General features: G+C 29.0%; 3 protein-coding genes across 4 annotated transcripts; 2 read left to right on the top strand and 1 right to left on the bottom strand.

Moving 5' to 3' along the window:
* Window positions 1–4,143: 4,143 nt before the first annotated feature.
* LOC140665767 (general transcription factor 3C polypeptide 6) lies at window positions 4,144–9,212 on the top strand. Of its 2 annotated transcripts, XM_072892274.1 has the most exons (5): window positions 4,144–4,250; window positions 4,789–5,017; window positions 5,122–5,380; window positions 5,488–5,583; window positions 7,241–9,212. In XM_072892274.1, exons 2-5 carry the CDS (start codon window positions 4,859–4,861, stop codon window positions 7,252–7,254), a joined length of 528 nt encoding a protein of 175 aa, XP_072748375.1. In that variant the 5' UTR covers window positions 4,144–4,250; window positions 4,789–4,858; the 3' UTR covers window positions 7,255–9,212. The 2 variants fall into 2 exon arrangements, with proteins under 2 accessions (XP_072748375.1, XP_072748374.1); XM_072892273.1 differs by lacking the exon at window positions 4,144–4,250 and having other exon boundaries at window positions 4,485–5,017.
* On the bottom strand, window positions 7,179–9,612 carry LOC140665764 (amidophosphoribosyltransferase). The gene is made up of 7 exons (XM_072892268.1): window positions 9,396–9,612; window positions 8,918–9,210; window positions 8,531–8,780; window positions 8,197–8,436; window positions 7,985–8,112; window positions 7,627–7,848; window positions 7,179–7,532 (listed from the first exon to the last, which is right to left on the bottom strand). Exons 1-7 carry the CDS (start codon window positions 9,610–9,612, stop codon window positions 7,260–7,262), a joined length of 1,623 nt encoding a protein of 540 aa, XP_072748369.1. The 3' UTR covers window positions 7,179–7,259.
* A 2,969-nt stretch (window positions 9,613–12,581) lies between these two features.
* Window positions 12,582–15,618, top strand: Paics (PAICS bifunctional enzyme). The gene is made up of 6 exons (XM_072892272.1): window positions 12,582–12,744; window positions 13,262–13,585; window positions 13,681–14,024; window positions 14,111–14,386; window positions 15,103–15,247; window positions 15,326–15,618. Exons 1-6 carry the CDS (start codon window positions 12,738–12,740, stop codon window positions 15,484–15,486), a joined length of 1,257 nt encoding a protein of 418 aa, XP_072748373.1. The 5' UTR covers window positions 12,582–12,737; the 3' UTR covers window positions 15,487–15,618.
* The last annotated feature ends 79 nt before the right edge of the window (window positions 15,619–15,697 follow it).

Here is a 15,697-nt window from a genome sequence, read left to right as displayed (position 1 = left end):
CTCTCTCTCTCTCTCTCTCTCTCTCTCTCTCTCTCTCTCTCTCTCTCTCTCTCTCTCTCTCTCTCTCTCTCTCTCTCTCTCTCTTTCTCTCTCTCTCTCGTTCTATTTTAGAAACAAGCAATTTATTTTATAATATTTAATCTTATTAATTTCTTGTATTATTAACAAAAAAGTTGATGCGAGACACTTTCTGTAACAACTAATCATGATTTGAAAAGAAAAGGAAAATTACTTATCAAAATTAATTATCCGAGATCATTGTTGCAAGAGACTCTTATATAAGTATATTTATAATATAATTTTATTTTATTTAATTACTGTAATTTTATACATCTATTGACTCGTTTAATTCATCTATTTGTCGCTTTGAATTTAAAATTTTAATAGCAGGACGTTTGATATATTAATTTCGGAAAATGAAACTTTATTAATTACTGTTAATTAATGCCGATTATGCAATTGACATACTTCTACGCGATTAATAATATGTGTCTTCTAATCTTCTCGAAAGTTCGATTTTTATTAATAAAAGATGTTATATAAATATCGACAATGTAATTCACGAGCGGTAATGTATTTTAAAACGCTCGAAAATTCGCTTCTGAATGAATAGGAAAACATATTTCGCAAAGAAGTTATCGCTAAAATCCGCGGGAAGAACGATACCTTCTTTGCGGATTATGTTTTCCTATTCATTCAGAAGCGAATTTTCGAGCGTTTTAAAATACAATACCGCTCTTAAAGTACATTGCTCATATTTATGTAAAATATTTTATTAATAAAAACTAAACTTTCGAGGATATTAGAAGACACATATTACTAATCGCGTACGAGTATATGTTAATTACATTAATTAACAATAATTAATAAAGTTTCTTTTCTCGAATTTAGTGTATGAAACATATTCCGTTGTTAAAATTATAACAAATTAAATAGGTGAATTAAACGTGTTAAACTAATAAATAATATTAGAATAATTAAATATAATTAAACTAAATTAAATAAATATAAATAATTTATATATATTCTAATATAAATATATATAAAATATAACTTTTCAATCATTCAATAAAATCATTTAATTTTGTGCTTATATATATATATTACTCCACTATATATATATACTAAAGTGAAAAAGACTACGCGCTATTAATAATATGTAATAAATCATACTAATATAAATCCATATTGTTTCATATTTTGAGATCCACACAATTGTGGATCTGACACGGACACGAACCTATCGATCGTTTTACCATGACACCGAAAAGTGGATCTAGCCATGTAGTTTCGTTGGGTAAAATGGATTTAGTTAGCGCCATTGTACCGCGGAGAAAAACCATCTCAAGAAAAATGTGGGTCTGTGCCTCTCAAATTTCTCTCTGTTTTTACTATAAAGCATTAACGAAAACCGTAATATCGCCCTTTGTAGGTCTGCAATAAATGGCGCGTGCTTATAGCAGTCTAGTTATTATAAAATATTATATGCATACATTTTTCTTATCAGAGTAATTTCGATTATTCAATTAAAATAAAAGTGACGCTATTAAATTTACAATGAATATTTGATTAAACACGTATTCCATTTATAGTGCAACATTTGTTTTTAATATTGCATTTAATATTAGTATTTAACATATTTTTTATTGAAGTTCTGAGTAATACCGAAGCGCTCAAACCAATATATGCCAAAGCATATCGATTTTTCGTATGACATTTTGCGAAAACCGGACGATACTTCTTACTGAGCGATTATATAGAAATTCCCGAAAATAGTCTAGATTTTCAGTTCCAACCAACACCCGTGAAGGTAAAACCTAAGGGGGTTTTAGTGGGTATTCCCGAAAGGGTGAGTCCCACATAACCCGACGCCTCTTGTACATAGAGCGACGGATATGCGTAAATGCATTTCCCCCTCGTTAAAAAAAAAAATATTTAAACATGCAAAATTTATAACGCTTCTAATAAATAAAACTATTTCGAAATCGATAAAATATCAATACTATGAAAATAATATAAAAATTAAAACAGATCTCCGTTTCGCGCGCGCGGAATCGACAATATTTTTATATATCAATATGTACATAAAAAGTCTTGAAACATAATCGGTTCATTAATAAGATTTTTAAATATAGTGCACCGCGAAATATAAAAAATGTCTTTAACATTTAAGTAATAAGATATATTGCAAAAATATTGCGATTGCTCGCATGACATAATGCGAAAATCATATAAATTTCTCCTCCAGGCGATAGGATCATACAATATAAATGTGAAATAATTGATTATTACTGCTAATGAATAAAACTCTTTTCAACTCTTAAAACTCGATTCTTTAACAAGGTAAAAGACATGCAGTTCACAAGTAATAACATATCTTTTAATATGCTTCATTTCTTATTAGGAGAATATATTTTGCAAAAAGGTACGCTGCAGTAGTTATTATGCACATCAAACAATAATAATATGCCGTCAAATATTTTAGAAACTTCCTCTCTGAATTATTAGAAAATATTTTGCGAAGAGAGATCGAACTAAAAAATTCAGTTCAAGCGGTACACTCGGAAATTTTTATTCTGAGTTACTAGGAGAACATATTTCACAAAGAGCTATTGCTACAATCGGCGGGAAGAGCGATACCTTCTTTGCGAAATATGTTCTCCTAATAACTCAGAATCGAATTTTCAAGCGTTTTAAAATACATTACTGCTTGTGAAATACATTGCCAATATCTATATAAAATATTTTATTAATAAAAATTGAACTTTCCAGGATATTAGAAGACACATATTATCAATCGCGTACGAGTATGTTAATTGCATAATCGGCATTAATTAACAGTAATTAATAAAGTTTCCTTTCCCGAAATTAGTGTCAAACATATTCTGTTATTAAAATAAACCAAATAGGTGTATTAAACGTGTTAAACTGATGAATAATATTATAATAATTAAATAAAATAAAATTATTAATATGTATTTATATATATATATATATATATATATATAAAGTTACTATAGAAGAAAATAATATGTTGGATTATATGTTTCATATTTAAACAAATGTAGAGATATGTTTCTTATATACATATTTAGCATTAACAATTATATATATAACATTAAAAATTGAGAAAACACAACGATGAATTATATTCTCTCTTAACCTCTTTCTCTCTCTCTCTCTCTCTCAAGCAATTTATTTTATAATATTTAATCTTATAATTTCTTGTATTATTAATAAAAAAGTTGATGCGAGACACTTTCTGTAACAACTAATCGTGATTTGAAGAGAAAAAGAAAATTACTTATCGAAATTAATTAACCGAGATTATTGTTGCAAGAGACTTTTAACTTTATAACTACATATATATAATATATAAATACATATTTATAATATAATTTTATTTTATTTAATTACTATGATTCTATTCATCAGTTGACTCATTTAATTCATCTATTTGTCGCTTTGAATTTATAATTTTAATAGCATGACGTTTGATATATTAATTTCGGGAAAAGAAACTTTATTAATTACTGTTAATTAATGCCGATTATGCAATTGACATATACTCGTACGCGATTAGTAATATGTGTCTTCTAATATCCTCGAAAGTTTAGTTTTTATTAATAAAATATTTTACATAAAAATATGAGCAATGTACTTTAAGAGCGGTAATGTATTTTAAAACGCTCGAAAATTCGCTTCTGAATGAATAGGAAAACATATTTCGCAAAGAAGTTATCGCTAAAATCCGCGGGAAGAACGATACCTTCTTTGCGGATTATGTTTTCCTATTCATTCAGAAGCGAATTTTCGAGCGTTTTAAAATACATTACTGCTCGTGAAATACATTGTCAATATTTATGTAAAATATTTTATTAATAAAAATTGCACTTTCGAGGATATTAGAAGACACGTATTATTAATCGCGTACGAGTATGTTAATTGCATAATCGGCAATAATTAACAATAATTAATAAAGTTTCTTTTCCCACATGCCGGCGCCGGCGCCGAAGTAAAAACACGTGCGCCATACTACGCCCGCCGGAGTAAGAATGAATGACTCATGGTTGTCACAGTCACGTACGCCGTACCGCGTGGTCTCCCCTCTCTTACTATGGAATGCGTAACGTCAAAGACAAGGCCGAGTATGCTCTTGCTCTCTCTCTCTCTCTTCCTTCTCGTGCCAAACAATAACAAATACGCATTATACGTAATAAAATTTAACGCATTAAAATATGTACAATCAAGTAAGTGATTCTAAAATATGTAAAATAATTAAATGTATTCAGGTTCTTTAGAAAAATTAATATTTGGACATGACAAAAAATGTCTAGTTTCTAAAACAATATTATCTACATTGACTGTAGCACATTGAGAATTTTCCATAAAACTGAAAATGCCAGTGGACTTAGCCATATAATTGTTAGTGTTACAATGTACTTGATTTACATATGTTTCAGTTTGATTGGAAATTCTTAATTAATAACTTAAAAAAATAATTGATTAATTGGTTTGAATAATCTTTTTTTCTTTGCAAAAATCGATTGTTTTCGATTATTTATTCTTGGATAATCGATTAAGTGTCCATGCCCATCACTAGCGCCCATAGTTTGTGTATGAGCGTACTGTAGAGAAGAGCGTTGTGTGAAAAACGTGACTTCTTTGCGGTTTCTTTCTGTCCTAATTTATCTGATCCAGTGACATGTGACATTACGATTCACGAAGAAGAAGATTTTTTGATAGATGAGACAGTGGAACTTGATAATGAGACAATAAAATTTTTAGGTTAGTTTGGAGACTTCACGTAGTGTGGAACGTGGATTTTTGGACAGAAAGACAAGAATTCATAACAAAGATGCAATCCGACGATGAGTTGCCCGAAGATGAGGAAGAAATGCTGGTTTACGTAGAGTTCGAGGGACTTGTCGGAAGTAATGTGTTTAATAATGAAGAACTTCAATTAGATATGATTGGAATAGACACGGAGCATCCTGTAATGCAAATTAATGGACGGGTATGTTTTTATAACGTTTGTAGCATTTAATACAGGTGAAATACACACAAAGGTATGAATTATATATATTTAAATTTCCAAATTTATTCCTTTAATTGTTTTAGTTTTACGAGGGATCTTACGAAGACACCTTAGGTACCTGTATGTTCTTTGAGAAAGATGACAATCCACACGTGGATGATGTTGTATTCGATAAAGTGCCGGCTTTAAAATATTTTGCTAAAACCAGAAAAGTACTAAAGATGCAGAGAGTTTTTACAAAACCAAGAGTCGATGTCTTCGGTGATTCTGAACATGAGAGTTGTATTCCAAATATTGATATTTTATCACAAGCTGGAGTGCCTCCAAAATATCAAGAAAAAGGTATGAAATCTCTTAAATAAATTTGTTAAGCATAAGTTTTAAACATCTTTCAATTTAAAATTTGACTTAACTTTGATTTAGAATTTTAACTTGAAATTAACTTACAGCTCTCCAATATTGGAACAAGATACGTGATGATAAACTAGAAGAATTAAGTACATATTTGAAGAAACAAAAAATTAGAGAAGAAAAGAAATCCAAAGGTATTTTGTTAGATTCAGAGTCTGATGAGGATAATCGTTTTATACCAGACAAAATCAAAGAAAAATCAGAAAAACTGTGAAACTCATTTATTTCATTATTCAATACACATACATACTAGTAATACTAAATTAAACATTTTCTTTAATTACTAGTATGTTGAAATAATTCTTCTAATTCTAATAATAATTCTAATTTTGATAAATTTATATTTAAGTGGAAAGAGTTATCACAGGAATATATGAAATATTTTAAAGTTCTAATTAACTATTTTAATATTTAAGTATATTAGTGTTCTTATGATGTAAATATTATGCATATTTATAAAATAAAGCTGACATAACTCAGTAATAATGTTAACGTTTTAAACATTCAGATACATTTTCTTTCTTTACAAATTGTTTTTTACAAATTACATGTAATAACAAAAAATAAAACTAAAAATGTTATAAGCAAATAATAAACAAAATTTTCATACTACTGCACACGTCACTAATTGTCATTATCTTGTGAGAATAATTTCTGCTAGAAGAAATTATTGAATTTCTACTTGATGAAGATTTAATATTTTATTTTAATATATGATTTTTCTTACAATAATATTCTGTTGTCATGTATTATTGTTATTACAATATAATATTAGTTGTCATATATTATACCGAATATATTCACTAACACTGATATCAAATATTAATATTATACAAATACAGCTATATTTAAAATGTTGTGGAAATATATTTTTATATACGTTTTGTCTTTGAATTATCTGTATCAAATGTCACAGAAATAGGTAGATGCATAATGATATAAACTATTCCAATTATAAAGAATAAAATATTAATTAATATTAATATCGATATTGATAATAAGCAATATTATAATATTAATATTAGTTTAGCATTTATATGTTGTCAATTTTATATATTGTCAAGTTTTCTTCTTTTTCATTATTTTTCTTATTCTTATTTTATCAATGTTTTATAAACAATTTAAAAAAGACGTATATAAATACGCTACTAATATCTATATTACATGTAAATATTAATTATCACTTAATTAATTTCAATCTGCTTAAACTAAATACTTAAACTAAATTCAGACAGAGAATTGATTATATTTGTACTTCAAAAGATGTGTTTCTGTTTTAAACGTACTGTTATTTCTTTCTAAATTTTTTAATTTTTCATTTTTCTATTCATAATGCTCATTTAATTTTTAATATAGAGTATATAACATGTAGTGAAAAAAAAATTCAAATTTTGTTTTCGCTTATACACACTATACTTCAAAAATTATCTTTTCTTTGTACATTTATTTTTTATTAATGTACATGAAATAATATATAGTTGTAAAATATTGAATTTGGACCCAAATATGTAATTTATTCATTACGAAATATATAACAAGTTCATCTATATAGTATAACTTTATTGTAATTATTTTACGAATGTAAATCTGTTATTAAAATCCAAGCAATTTTTTCAAATGAATAAAATCAAATTTAGCATTTTATAAAATAGTACCTATATGAATTAACATTACACATACAGCTATAATAGCACATACTTTATTAATTGATGATTGCACGAAATATTTATTCGTTGAAATGTAGATTCGTTATTCATGTATTTAAAAAAGTAGAATTTCGTTTGCTTCTAGAATCCAAATCGTGACATCTTTACCAATCAAGGTCACCAGGAAGTTCATCTGGATACTCCCCTGTTAGACAAGCAGTACAATGTCCAATATAATTACTTTCACGATTGTCCATGCGATATCTGACTGCTTCGACAAGTCCCTCGACTGAAAGGTACGATAAACTATCTGCTCCTATATGTTTGGCCAATTTTACATTATCAAGCTTATTCGCGATAAGTTCTTCTCTCGTTGGAATATTGATGCCCATATAACACGGATATTTTAATGGTGGTGATGCTATTCTAATATGAACCTATAATATAATATAATCATAAATGACAAATATAACAAATGTAACATTAGGAAAAATATAACAACAGGATAAAGACGAGTATAAGAAAGCTTACTTCTTTAGCGCCCGCGTCACGTAGTAGTTTGATAATTGGACCAATTGTATTTCCTCTGACGATAGAATCGTCAATAAGGATTATTTTCTTTCCCTTTACATTCTCCGACAAAGCTCCGAACTTCTTAGCTACTCCGAGCTGCCTCAGTCTCGTGCTAGGTTGTATGAAAGTTCGACCCACGTATCTATTTTTGCATAGTACTTCGGCGAAAGGTATTTTGGACTATAAAAGAAATTTCATTCTTGAATGAAGTTAGATGCCACTTGAGTCAAACATTACACACTTACATATTTACTATTCATTTCTATTTTCACACATGTACATAATATTATCTTGTATTACTAGTTTTATTAATCACCTGTCTAGCATATCCATGTGCTGCTGCGGTTCCAGATTCGGGTACAGAGCTTACTATATCTGCTTCAACCGGCGATTCCATCGCTAATACTCGTCCGCATTGCATACGCACAGAATATACCATTTGCCCTTATATAAATATAATACAATGGAATATTCTTAAACATGTTTTCTCATCAATTTTTTAATACCTTTTATTTCGAATTTATTTACCTTCGAAAATACTGTCACTTCTGGCAAAGTAGACATATTCGAAAATGCAAAATGCCTGTGGTTTTTTATTCGGTCGGTCTACTATATCGATAGTTTTAATGCCTTCTCGAGTTAGCTCGACAATTTCTCCAGGAAACACTTCGCGGACGTACCTCGCGCCAATGCTTAAGAATCCGCAAGATTCCGATGAAATTACCCAACCTTCTGCTTCATCATCATCATCATCAGAGTCATTGCTTGCTGCGAATTTAAATTTGTCCATTTTATTATTTCGTATTAATATAAAAGTAAAATATCAATAAGTAAAAAATAAAGTATATATTTTAATATACACCTAGATTGCCAACTGGTACGATTTTCCCTAAGCAAAGAGGGCGATTTCCATATGGGTCTCGTACACCATAAATTTTATCTCTTTGCATTATAACTAAGGAGTATGATAATGGTGCTAATTGCATAAGGTGTTTAATACGCGCAGGCCAATCTGGTCCATTGACTTCGCCTTCTGGTGGATTCAAACAAAGCGCTTGTGTTATAAGTTCCGAATCCGAATGCGTTGATAAACCAACACCTCGACCTAATACCTAGACACAGGATTACAATAATATTGTTTCAATTTTCAGTCAATGTATTAATGATACAATTGAAATATTTAATATTAATTAAAATAATCACGTATATAATAGTTGATACAAAGTTGGAATGTAAAAAGTTTGCTTACCATTTTTCTGAGAGATTCAGTGTTTACTAATTCTCCATTATGAGCAACTGCCAACGCCCCGTGCGCAGTGTGTACTACAAATGGTTGACAGTTAACTTCTTCGCTAGCTGCACTTGTGCTGTATCTAGTATGACCAATCCCAAGATTTCCTCTAAGCTTCCTCATAATTTCATCATTGAAAATATTGTTAATCATTCCCATACCCTTATGTACATGGAATGATTTGGAGCAGACACCCTCACTTGTAACAATTCCTGCACTTTCCTGGCCTCTGTGCTGTAACGCCACTAAACCTGTTGAGTGAAAATAACAAAGAAATGTTTTATCCTGCTTTAATTTAAACTATTAATTTTTTCCTTCATTTTTTTATTCATCTTATTTTTGTATCATTACTTATATTTATATTATTTATTTTATTATTGAATTTATATTTATGAATTTTATCTTTATTTCTTTCATACAGATTGAATATACTTACCTAGACAAACAACTTGAGCAACATCAATTTGTGATGGCCAATCTCCTGCAGCAATACATCCAAAAACACCACATTCATGCGTAAGACCAGTAAGCCTTTGTCCTCTGGTTTTACCTTTACTTTGTGGCCTTATACATTTTGATTCCTCCATAGAAAGACGAGACATTACTTGAGTACAACGTTCCATCTTATTATCTTTATTATGAGATGTTTCCATTGTAATCTGTAATATATAAAATAAATATGTTATTTTTTTTCTTTCGTTCCTTTGCACAAATCATAATAATAATAAGATATAAATTTTATAAGGATGTCAAAAGATCAAAATATGTAACGTCTGTAGGAAATCTTAGGACATATATTAGTTGCGTAATAGTTAAGACAGATAAGAATCAATCAGATATTTGTATTATTTGTTTCATATTACTTGTTATTATTGATATTTTTTAAATTATAGTTGAAAAACTTTTTAAAAGTATTATATTAAATATAATATTTGAAATTATATTTATATTTATATATAGATTTATATATATTATAAATTTATATATGTATTTTCAGTAAATTCTATATATATTACATTTGAAATTTACAAAATATATAAATTGGATAAATTAGATATTGTGTTTATCTCATTGAAATGTATCTAGTAGATTCTTTCGCAATTCCTCTCTGCATATTATCTGTATTGCCCTTATAAACTATTGACCCCCAGCAGACTGATAGAATTGACATATCTTACATTTGTTCAATATTAAAATTGTATTTTCTTCTTATGTTTGCTCAATCTGCATTTCGCAACTGATTTCATCATCTTACATAGTGTTTACATCATGGGTGTCAGAATATGAAATAGAAACAGTCATATATGTTTATAGTAAAATAATCTTTTACGTCACATAAAATAATATTTTTCCAATTAGTAAATAATATTTTACGTTACACAAAATAATATTTTGAAGTTAATTTTCCACTGACAATTATAAACTATATATAGATATATAAATATATATATATATATATATATATATATATATATATATATATATATATATGATAAAATTAATATTATCTTTTCTTCAAGAGTTACTATATTACTATATTATTATATTATCTACATAAAAGTTAATTTTAAAGTTAAACAAAGTGAATAAATTTAAGAGAATAAATGTTCAGAATATAAATTATTTATACAAGGCAGAGAAGAGAGAGAAATTAATAAAATTTATCAAGTTTAACAGCAAGCCATAAATTTGATCTTTTACTGTATTAAAATGTAATTATCCATATTAAATAGGAATTTGAAAAAAAAACATAACATAACATTTATCTAAAACTTGAGAATTTTGAAGAGAATTTTGATGTGTTAACGAATGTGACTACATACGCACAAGTATTATTTTACTTACAGAATATTGCTGTTCTCTCTGTTTCAACCAATAGTGTAAGATTAAATATGTATACACTGTATAGATTTAGTCTACAAATAAGTCAGTCGTTAAACGTGGAAACATTTAATCTAATCTTGACATCTCTTTCCTAACAGCACACATTCAAAAAATGTTAATCCAAAAATAAAAGATCCATAGAATGTTAAAATATGTTTTAACTTTCACGAATAGTCTAACTACGTGTTGAATAAGGACATGCTCAGCGTAATTCGACACGATGTTCTAAACTGGAAAACTACAATAAACGTTGGAATTCGTAGTCTTAAATATATTTCGTAACATGTTTCGATCGTTACGCTTGATCCGTTCCGATGTAATTATCGAATTTATAATTGTTTATTTGATTTAATTTTAAATCGAAAAAAGCATAAACGAAGACAAAGAACTTGGAATTGCAAAAATTATGCAGAAAATAGTAGCGTATAAAGATATAAAAATACCCTGCACAATAAGCTTCAATCTTCTTCTCTTCAAATCACTATTGTTCTCTGTTTGAATGAGAGAATTAAAATTATACATAATAATTTATTCTAGTTTAAAGTTAAACAATGTTTCAGACAGTTGTCATAATTGTACAAAACCATATGAAAAAACTATAAAGTTTCACAAAAAATTGAGTTTGAAAAATTGAAAAGAAAAAAATATAAACACATACCTCTCAGTAGTAAAAAAATTTATAAACACATACCTCGTGTGACAATTTTTTCCTTTCACTTTTTATTAGATTTCCATTTACTTATCAAACTCGATATACATGTGTACACATCACTGAGAAGCGCGCTCGTATTCTTCGGAGAAACGTTTCTCTCTCGTTGTACAAATGATCTGCTAACACGTGGTCCACGTGGTAAAGTAAAATGGAACGATATTGCTCCGGGCCAATGAGAAACCGTCTTTGTCCGAAGAGGCACTCGGAGATTCAAATGTAGAGTCGGCGTGATTGTTATCTCTGCTCTCTCTTTTCGAAAAAGAGGGATTGCGAAAGGTGAAGAATCACATCAAATCACATGCCACATGCTGCGTTTCCCCCATGACAGATGTATGCATATTCATCTTGAAAGAAGCGCACTTTTTTCTCGCAATCGTAAACAAAGGATTGTATGGGCATATTCTACATAGCACACGAATACTGTAGGAAGAATAGATTATTAAACGATATTTCGTCACATGTAACACATGTTTTCAACCGATAACGCAAAAGCGACGAAGAAATATACAGTATATAATTTTATTGTACATTATATGTATCTCGTCAATTTCGAAATTAAAGTTGTTTTAATCATTTCCTCCTCTTGCTCGCTATTTAATGTTCAGATTTCGATGTTACTTTAATTTTTATTACAACATTTTGCAATATGTTTTTTCAACTTATTATCAATGTACTTATATCAGCCTTTTATATTTGCAATTTGAATAAAAACAAATTAATTGATAATAGCGAGTCTGCGATAATCACATTTCCAGTGAAAATGAATCTTATAACAATTAGTAGATTTATAATTATTTATAATTCATAATTTATATAATTTATAATCCACAAAATAAAAAGAGAGCATTTCTCTCTTACGTCATATGGTTGCTGACATGCAAGAGGATTTATTTTGATGTATAATGTGAAAAAAATATATAATTATTTTCGTATATGGTTTAGTCTGATGTAATATACTGGAATAAGGGACCAGTCAGCCTTGAACCAATCGTGAATTAGATTGACAAAGAATGTGGTGGGGATTGCCAAAGAAAAGTATGCGGGATACGAGACAACGGGATCAGGCGATCAAGCAGATTACATTCATTCGAATGTTAAACGTATCCCTGGCAGAGTGAATTAAATTGTTCTGTGCAAAAGGTCAAAGGAAGAAAAAGAAGAATATTAAATATTAAAGTGACAATGGCTGGTGAGTTTGAAGTACTGGTTAGCTTGTAAGAACTTTAAGGATTAAACTCTCTTTGTCACTTATATGAATATATATTAATATTAATTGCACTTACAAATTATACACATTCATTTATATGGATAATATGTAAGTGAAAATACCTTGAAATAATTCTGTAAAAAGATAAATACTTTTGTTTGAAGCAACAGGTGGTTGCCTAATGTATTACAATGGCCTGCCTTCGACTCGCCGGCCGGCATTTTGAACAAGTGCCCTGTTCATTTTTGATAAAACATTTATCGCGTAAACATTTTATCAAAATCTAATTCTAGTCATACAATTTTCAGAACAACACGTTTTTTGTGTTTATGTTAATAGACCATTTGTACAAAAACATTCATATATATAATTTCATAATGTTTACAAGCAAAAAAAGTTTATAATTATTTATTAATAATTCACTAATAAATGTAAAACAGAAAAAGCTTTTTCTTTTATTAACTTTTAAAAAATCAATAAACTTTTTTGTTTGTTTCAGATTATAAACTTGGAAAGCTTATTAATGAGGGGAAAACAAAGAAGATTTATGAACTTTTAAATGATGCTACATTATGTTTGTTGAAAAGCAAAGATCGCATTACTGCTGGTGATGGCGTCAGGTCTCACGACTTGGAAGGAAAAGCAGAGATTAGCACATCTACTACTGTAAAGGTCTTTAGACTGCTTAATCAAGCTGGTGTTAAAACAGCTTATGTTAAATCTGCTGATCCAAAATGTTTCATAGCGAAAAAATGTGACATGGTACCAATTGAATGGGTTACTAGAAGACTGGCAACTGGTAGTTTTCTAAAAAGACATCCAGGTATGTATGAATATACTATCCTTTTGGAATTAACAAATCTAAAAGTATGATGTCAAAATACATAATACATTTATATATAAAATTGTGTTTTATAGGAGTTCCAGAGTGTTATAGATTCAATCCACCTCTGCAAGAAACATTCTATAAAGATGATGCTAATCATGATCCACAGTGGTCTGATCAGCAAATTATTTCTGCAGGTTTTGAAATAGGTGGCATAAAGATAACAAAGGATGAAGTGGATATTATGAAACGCATGACTCTTGTTGTTTTTGAGATTCTTGAAAGAGCCTGGACTGTGCGTGATAGTGCTTTAATAGATATGAAGATCGAATTTGGCATAGATTCAGATGGTGAGATTTTAGTTGCTGATATTATTGATAGTGATTCCTGGAGACTCTGGCCTTCTGGAGATAAGAAACTGATGAAAGACAAGCAGGTAAAATCTTTTTAATGAACAGCTTAATATGTTTCCATCAATATTATACAATTACGATTATCTAAGATTGTTTTATCTGTTATCAGGTGTATAGGAATCTAGCCACTGTAACACAGCAAAATTTAGAAACAATAAAACGTAATTTTAAATGGGTAGAGGAACAGCTGGATTATGTCATTGAAGCACCTAGTCCATTAGTTGTTATATTTATGGGCTCTCCCTCTGACGAAGCATATTGCCAAGAAATTGCAAAACATGCTACAGCATTAGGTCTGAATCCACAACTCCGAGTCTGCAGTGCTCATAAGGGGACTCTAGATACTGTAAATATTCTTGCAGAATATGAAGGCAGTGGAGAAAATGTATGTTGCATCTCATTTTTTATCTTATATAATTTACTATAATAAAGATTCAATAGACTAAATTTGTTAAGAATCGCTTTTCATCTATGAATTCTTTCATAAATGTGAGAACTTAATAGAAACATTGGATTTACAAAGATTTAATCTTTATAAGAGAGAAAGATCAACAAAAATGTTTCAAGAATTTCGGTTTTAGTAAATAGATCACATTATATATCGATCACTTAATATTTTAAATTGTTTTTATTTCAAGAATTACTTTTGGAAATTTATTTAATGTCGAATATTAGAAAAATATCAGTCAATTTACACTGCCAACTTATATATTTTGTTTCTTTTATCTTGAATATTTTATAAGTATTACTGCTTACGAATGTTTTCATTTAATAATACTATTAATGATTGCATTTACTCAGTGAATAATAGTATGCATAAACATATATTTGAATAAGTAATATGATTGTGCAATATTGATAACAGTAGCAGTATGTTTTGATACTGCACTTTTTATCATGATATTTCTCAGTTGGTCGCAATAACTCATTATATAAAGTATGATAGCAAATGAATATGTATCTTTGAATCCATATTGACGTGTCGAAATAGTATTATCCTGTTATATCTTAATTTCAAAACTCATTACGATAAAAGAAATGATAGCAGTAAAAAGATCATTTATTTCTGTTTATCAGTTTTTCTTTTTTTTTTTTCTATAGGTAGTGCTGATAGCCGTAGCCGGTCGCAGCAATGGCTTGGGTCCAGTACTCTCTGGCAATACCGTCTTGCCCGTTATAAATTGTCCGCCTCTGAAATCGGACAATATCGAACGAAGCGTGTGGTCTTCGCTTGATGTTCCGTCAGGTAAATAATTATGTTCATAATGAATAATAATTATATCCTCTGAAGAATCTAAAATTATAAAAATATATCTCTTACCAGGACTTGGTTGTACTACAGTCGTATATCCGGAAGCTGCTGCGCTCGCTGCAGCGCAAATCCATGCAATGCATAATCATTTGATTTGGGCTCGTTTAAGAGCGAAACAACTCGCCAATTTTTTAAGTTTGAAACGAGCCGATAGTAAATTACGAAAATCGTAATTAATTCAGTGTTTGAAATAACAAACCTAATATACACAGAGTAAGTGGCACAAGTTTACATTTAACGTTACAATTTAACAAGAATGTCATTTTGTTAGAACTATATTGTTAGAAGATATAGTATTAAAGATATCACACAATCTGTTTTCTTGTTCTTCCAAGAAATCTTGTAAACACATTGCAATACAATTGTGAAAAGAACTGATATGCT

This window comes from Anoplolepis gracilipes, chromosome 5 (genome assembly GCF_047496725.1).
Source record: "Anoplolepis gracilipes chromosome 5, ASM4749672v1, whole genome shotgun sequence".
NCBI classification, from domain to species: Eukaryota; Metazoa; Arthropoda; class Insecta; order Hymenoptera; family Formicidae; genus Anoplolepis; species Anoplolepis gracilipes.
The sequence above is the reverse complement of the archived record's forward strand: the minus strand, read 5'-3'. Positions and strand labels throughout refer to the sequence as shown.

What these genes read in the sequence shown, in the direction of transcription:
- LOC140665767 (XM_072892274.1), top strand. Translation starts at nt 4,859, where the DNA reads ATGCAATCCGACGATGAGTTGCCCGAAGATGAGGAAGAAATGCTGGTT. An exon ending in TAATGCAAATTAATGGACGG is followed by an intron (nt 5,018 to 5,121) that starts GTATGTTTTTAT and finishes TAATTGTTTTAG; the next exon opens with TTTTACGAGGGATCTTACGA. An exon ending in TCCAAAATATCAAGAAAAAG is followed by an intron (nt 5,381 to 5,487) that starts GTATGAAATCTC and finishes ATTAACTTACAG; the next exon opens with CTCTCCAATATTGGAACAAG.
- LOC140665764 (XM_072892268.1), bottom strand. Translation starts at nt 9,612, where the DNA reads ATGGAAACATCTCATAATAAAGATAATAAGATGGAACGTTGTACTCAA. An exon ending in AAGTGACAGTATTTTCGAAG is followed by an intron (nt 8,113 to 8,196) that starts GTAAATAAATTC and finishes TATTTATATAAG; the next exon opens with GGCAAATGGTATATTCTGTG. An exon ending in GTGACGCGGGCGCTAAAGAA is followed by an intron (nt 7,533 to 7,626) that starts GTAAGCTTTCTT and finishes ATTATATTATAG; the next exon opens with GTTCATATTAGAATAGCATC.
- Paics (XM_072892272.1), top strand. An exon ending in TTTTCTAAAAAGACATCCAG is followed by an intron (nt 13,586 to 13,680) that starts GTATGTATGAAT and finishes TGTGTTTTATAG; the next exon opens with GAGTTCCAGAGTGTTATAGA. An exon ending in AACTGATGAAAGACAAGCAG is followed by an intron (nt 14,025 to 14,110) that starts GTAAAATCTTTT and finishes ATCTGTTATCAG; the next exon opens with GTGTATAGGAATCTAGCCAC.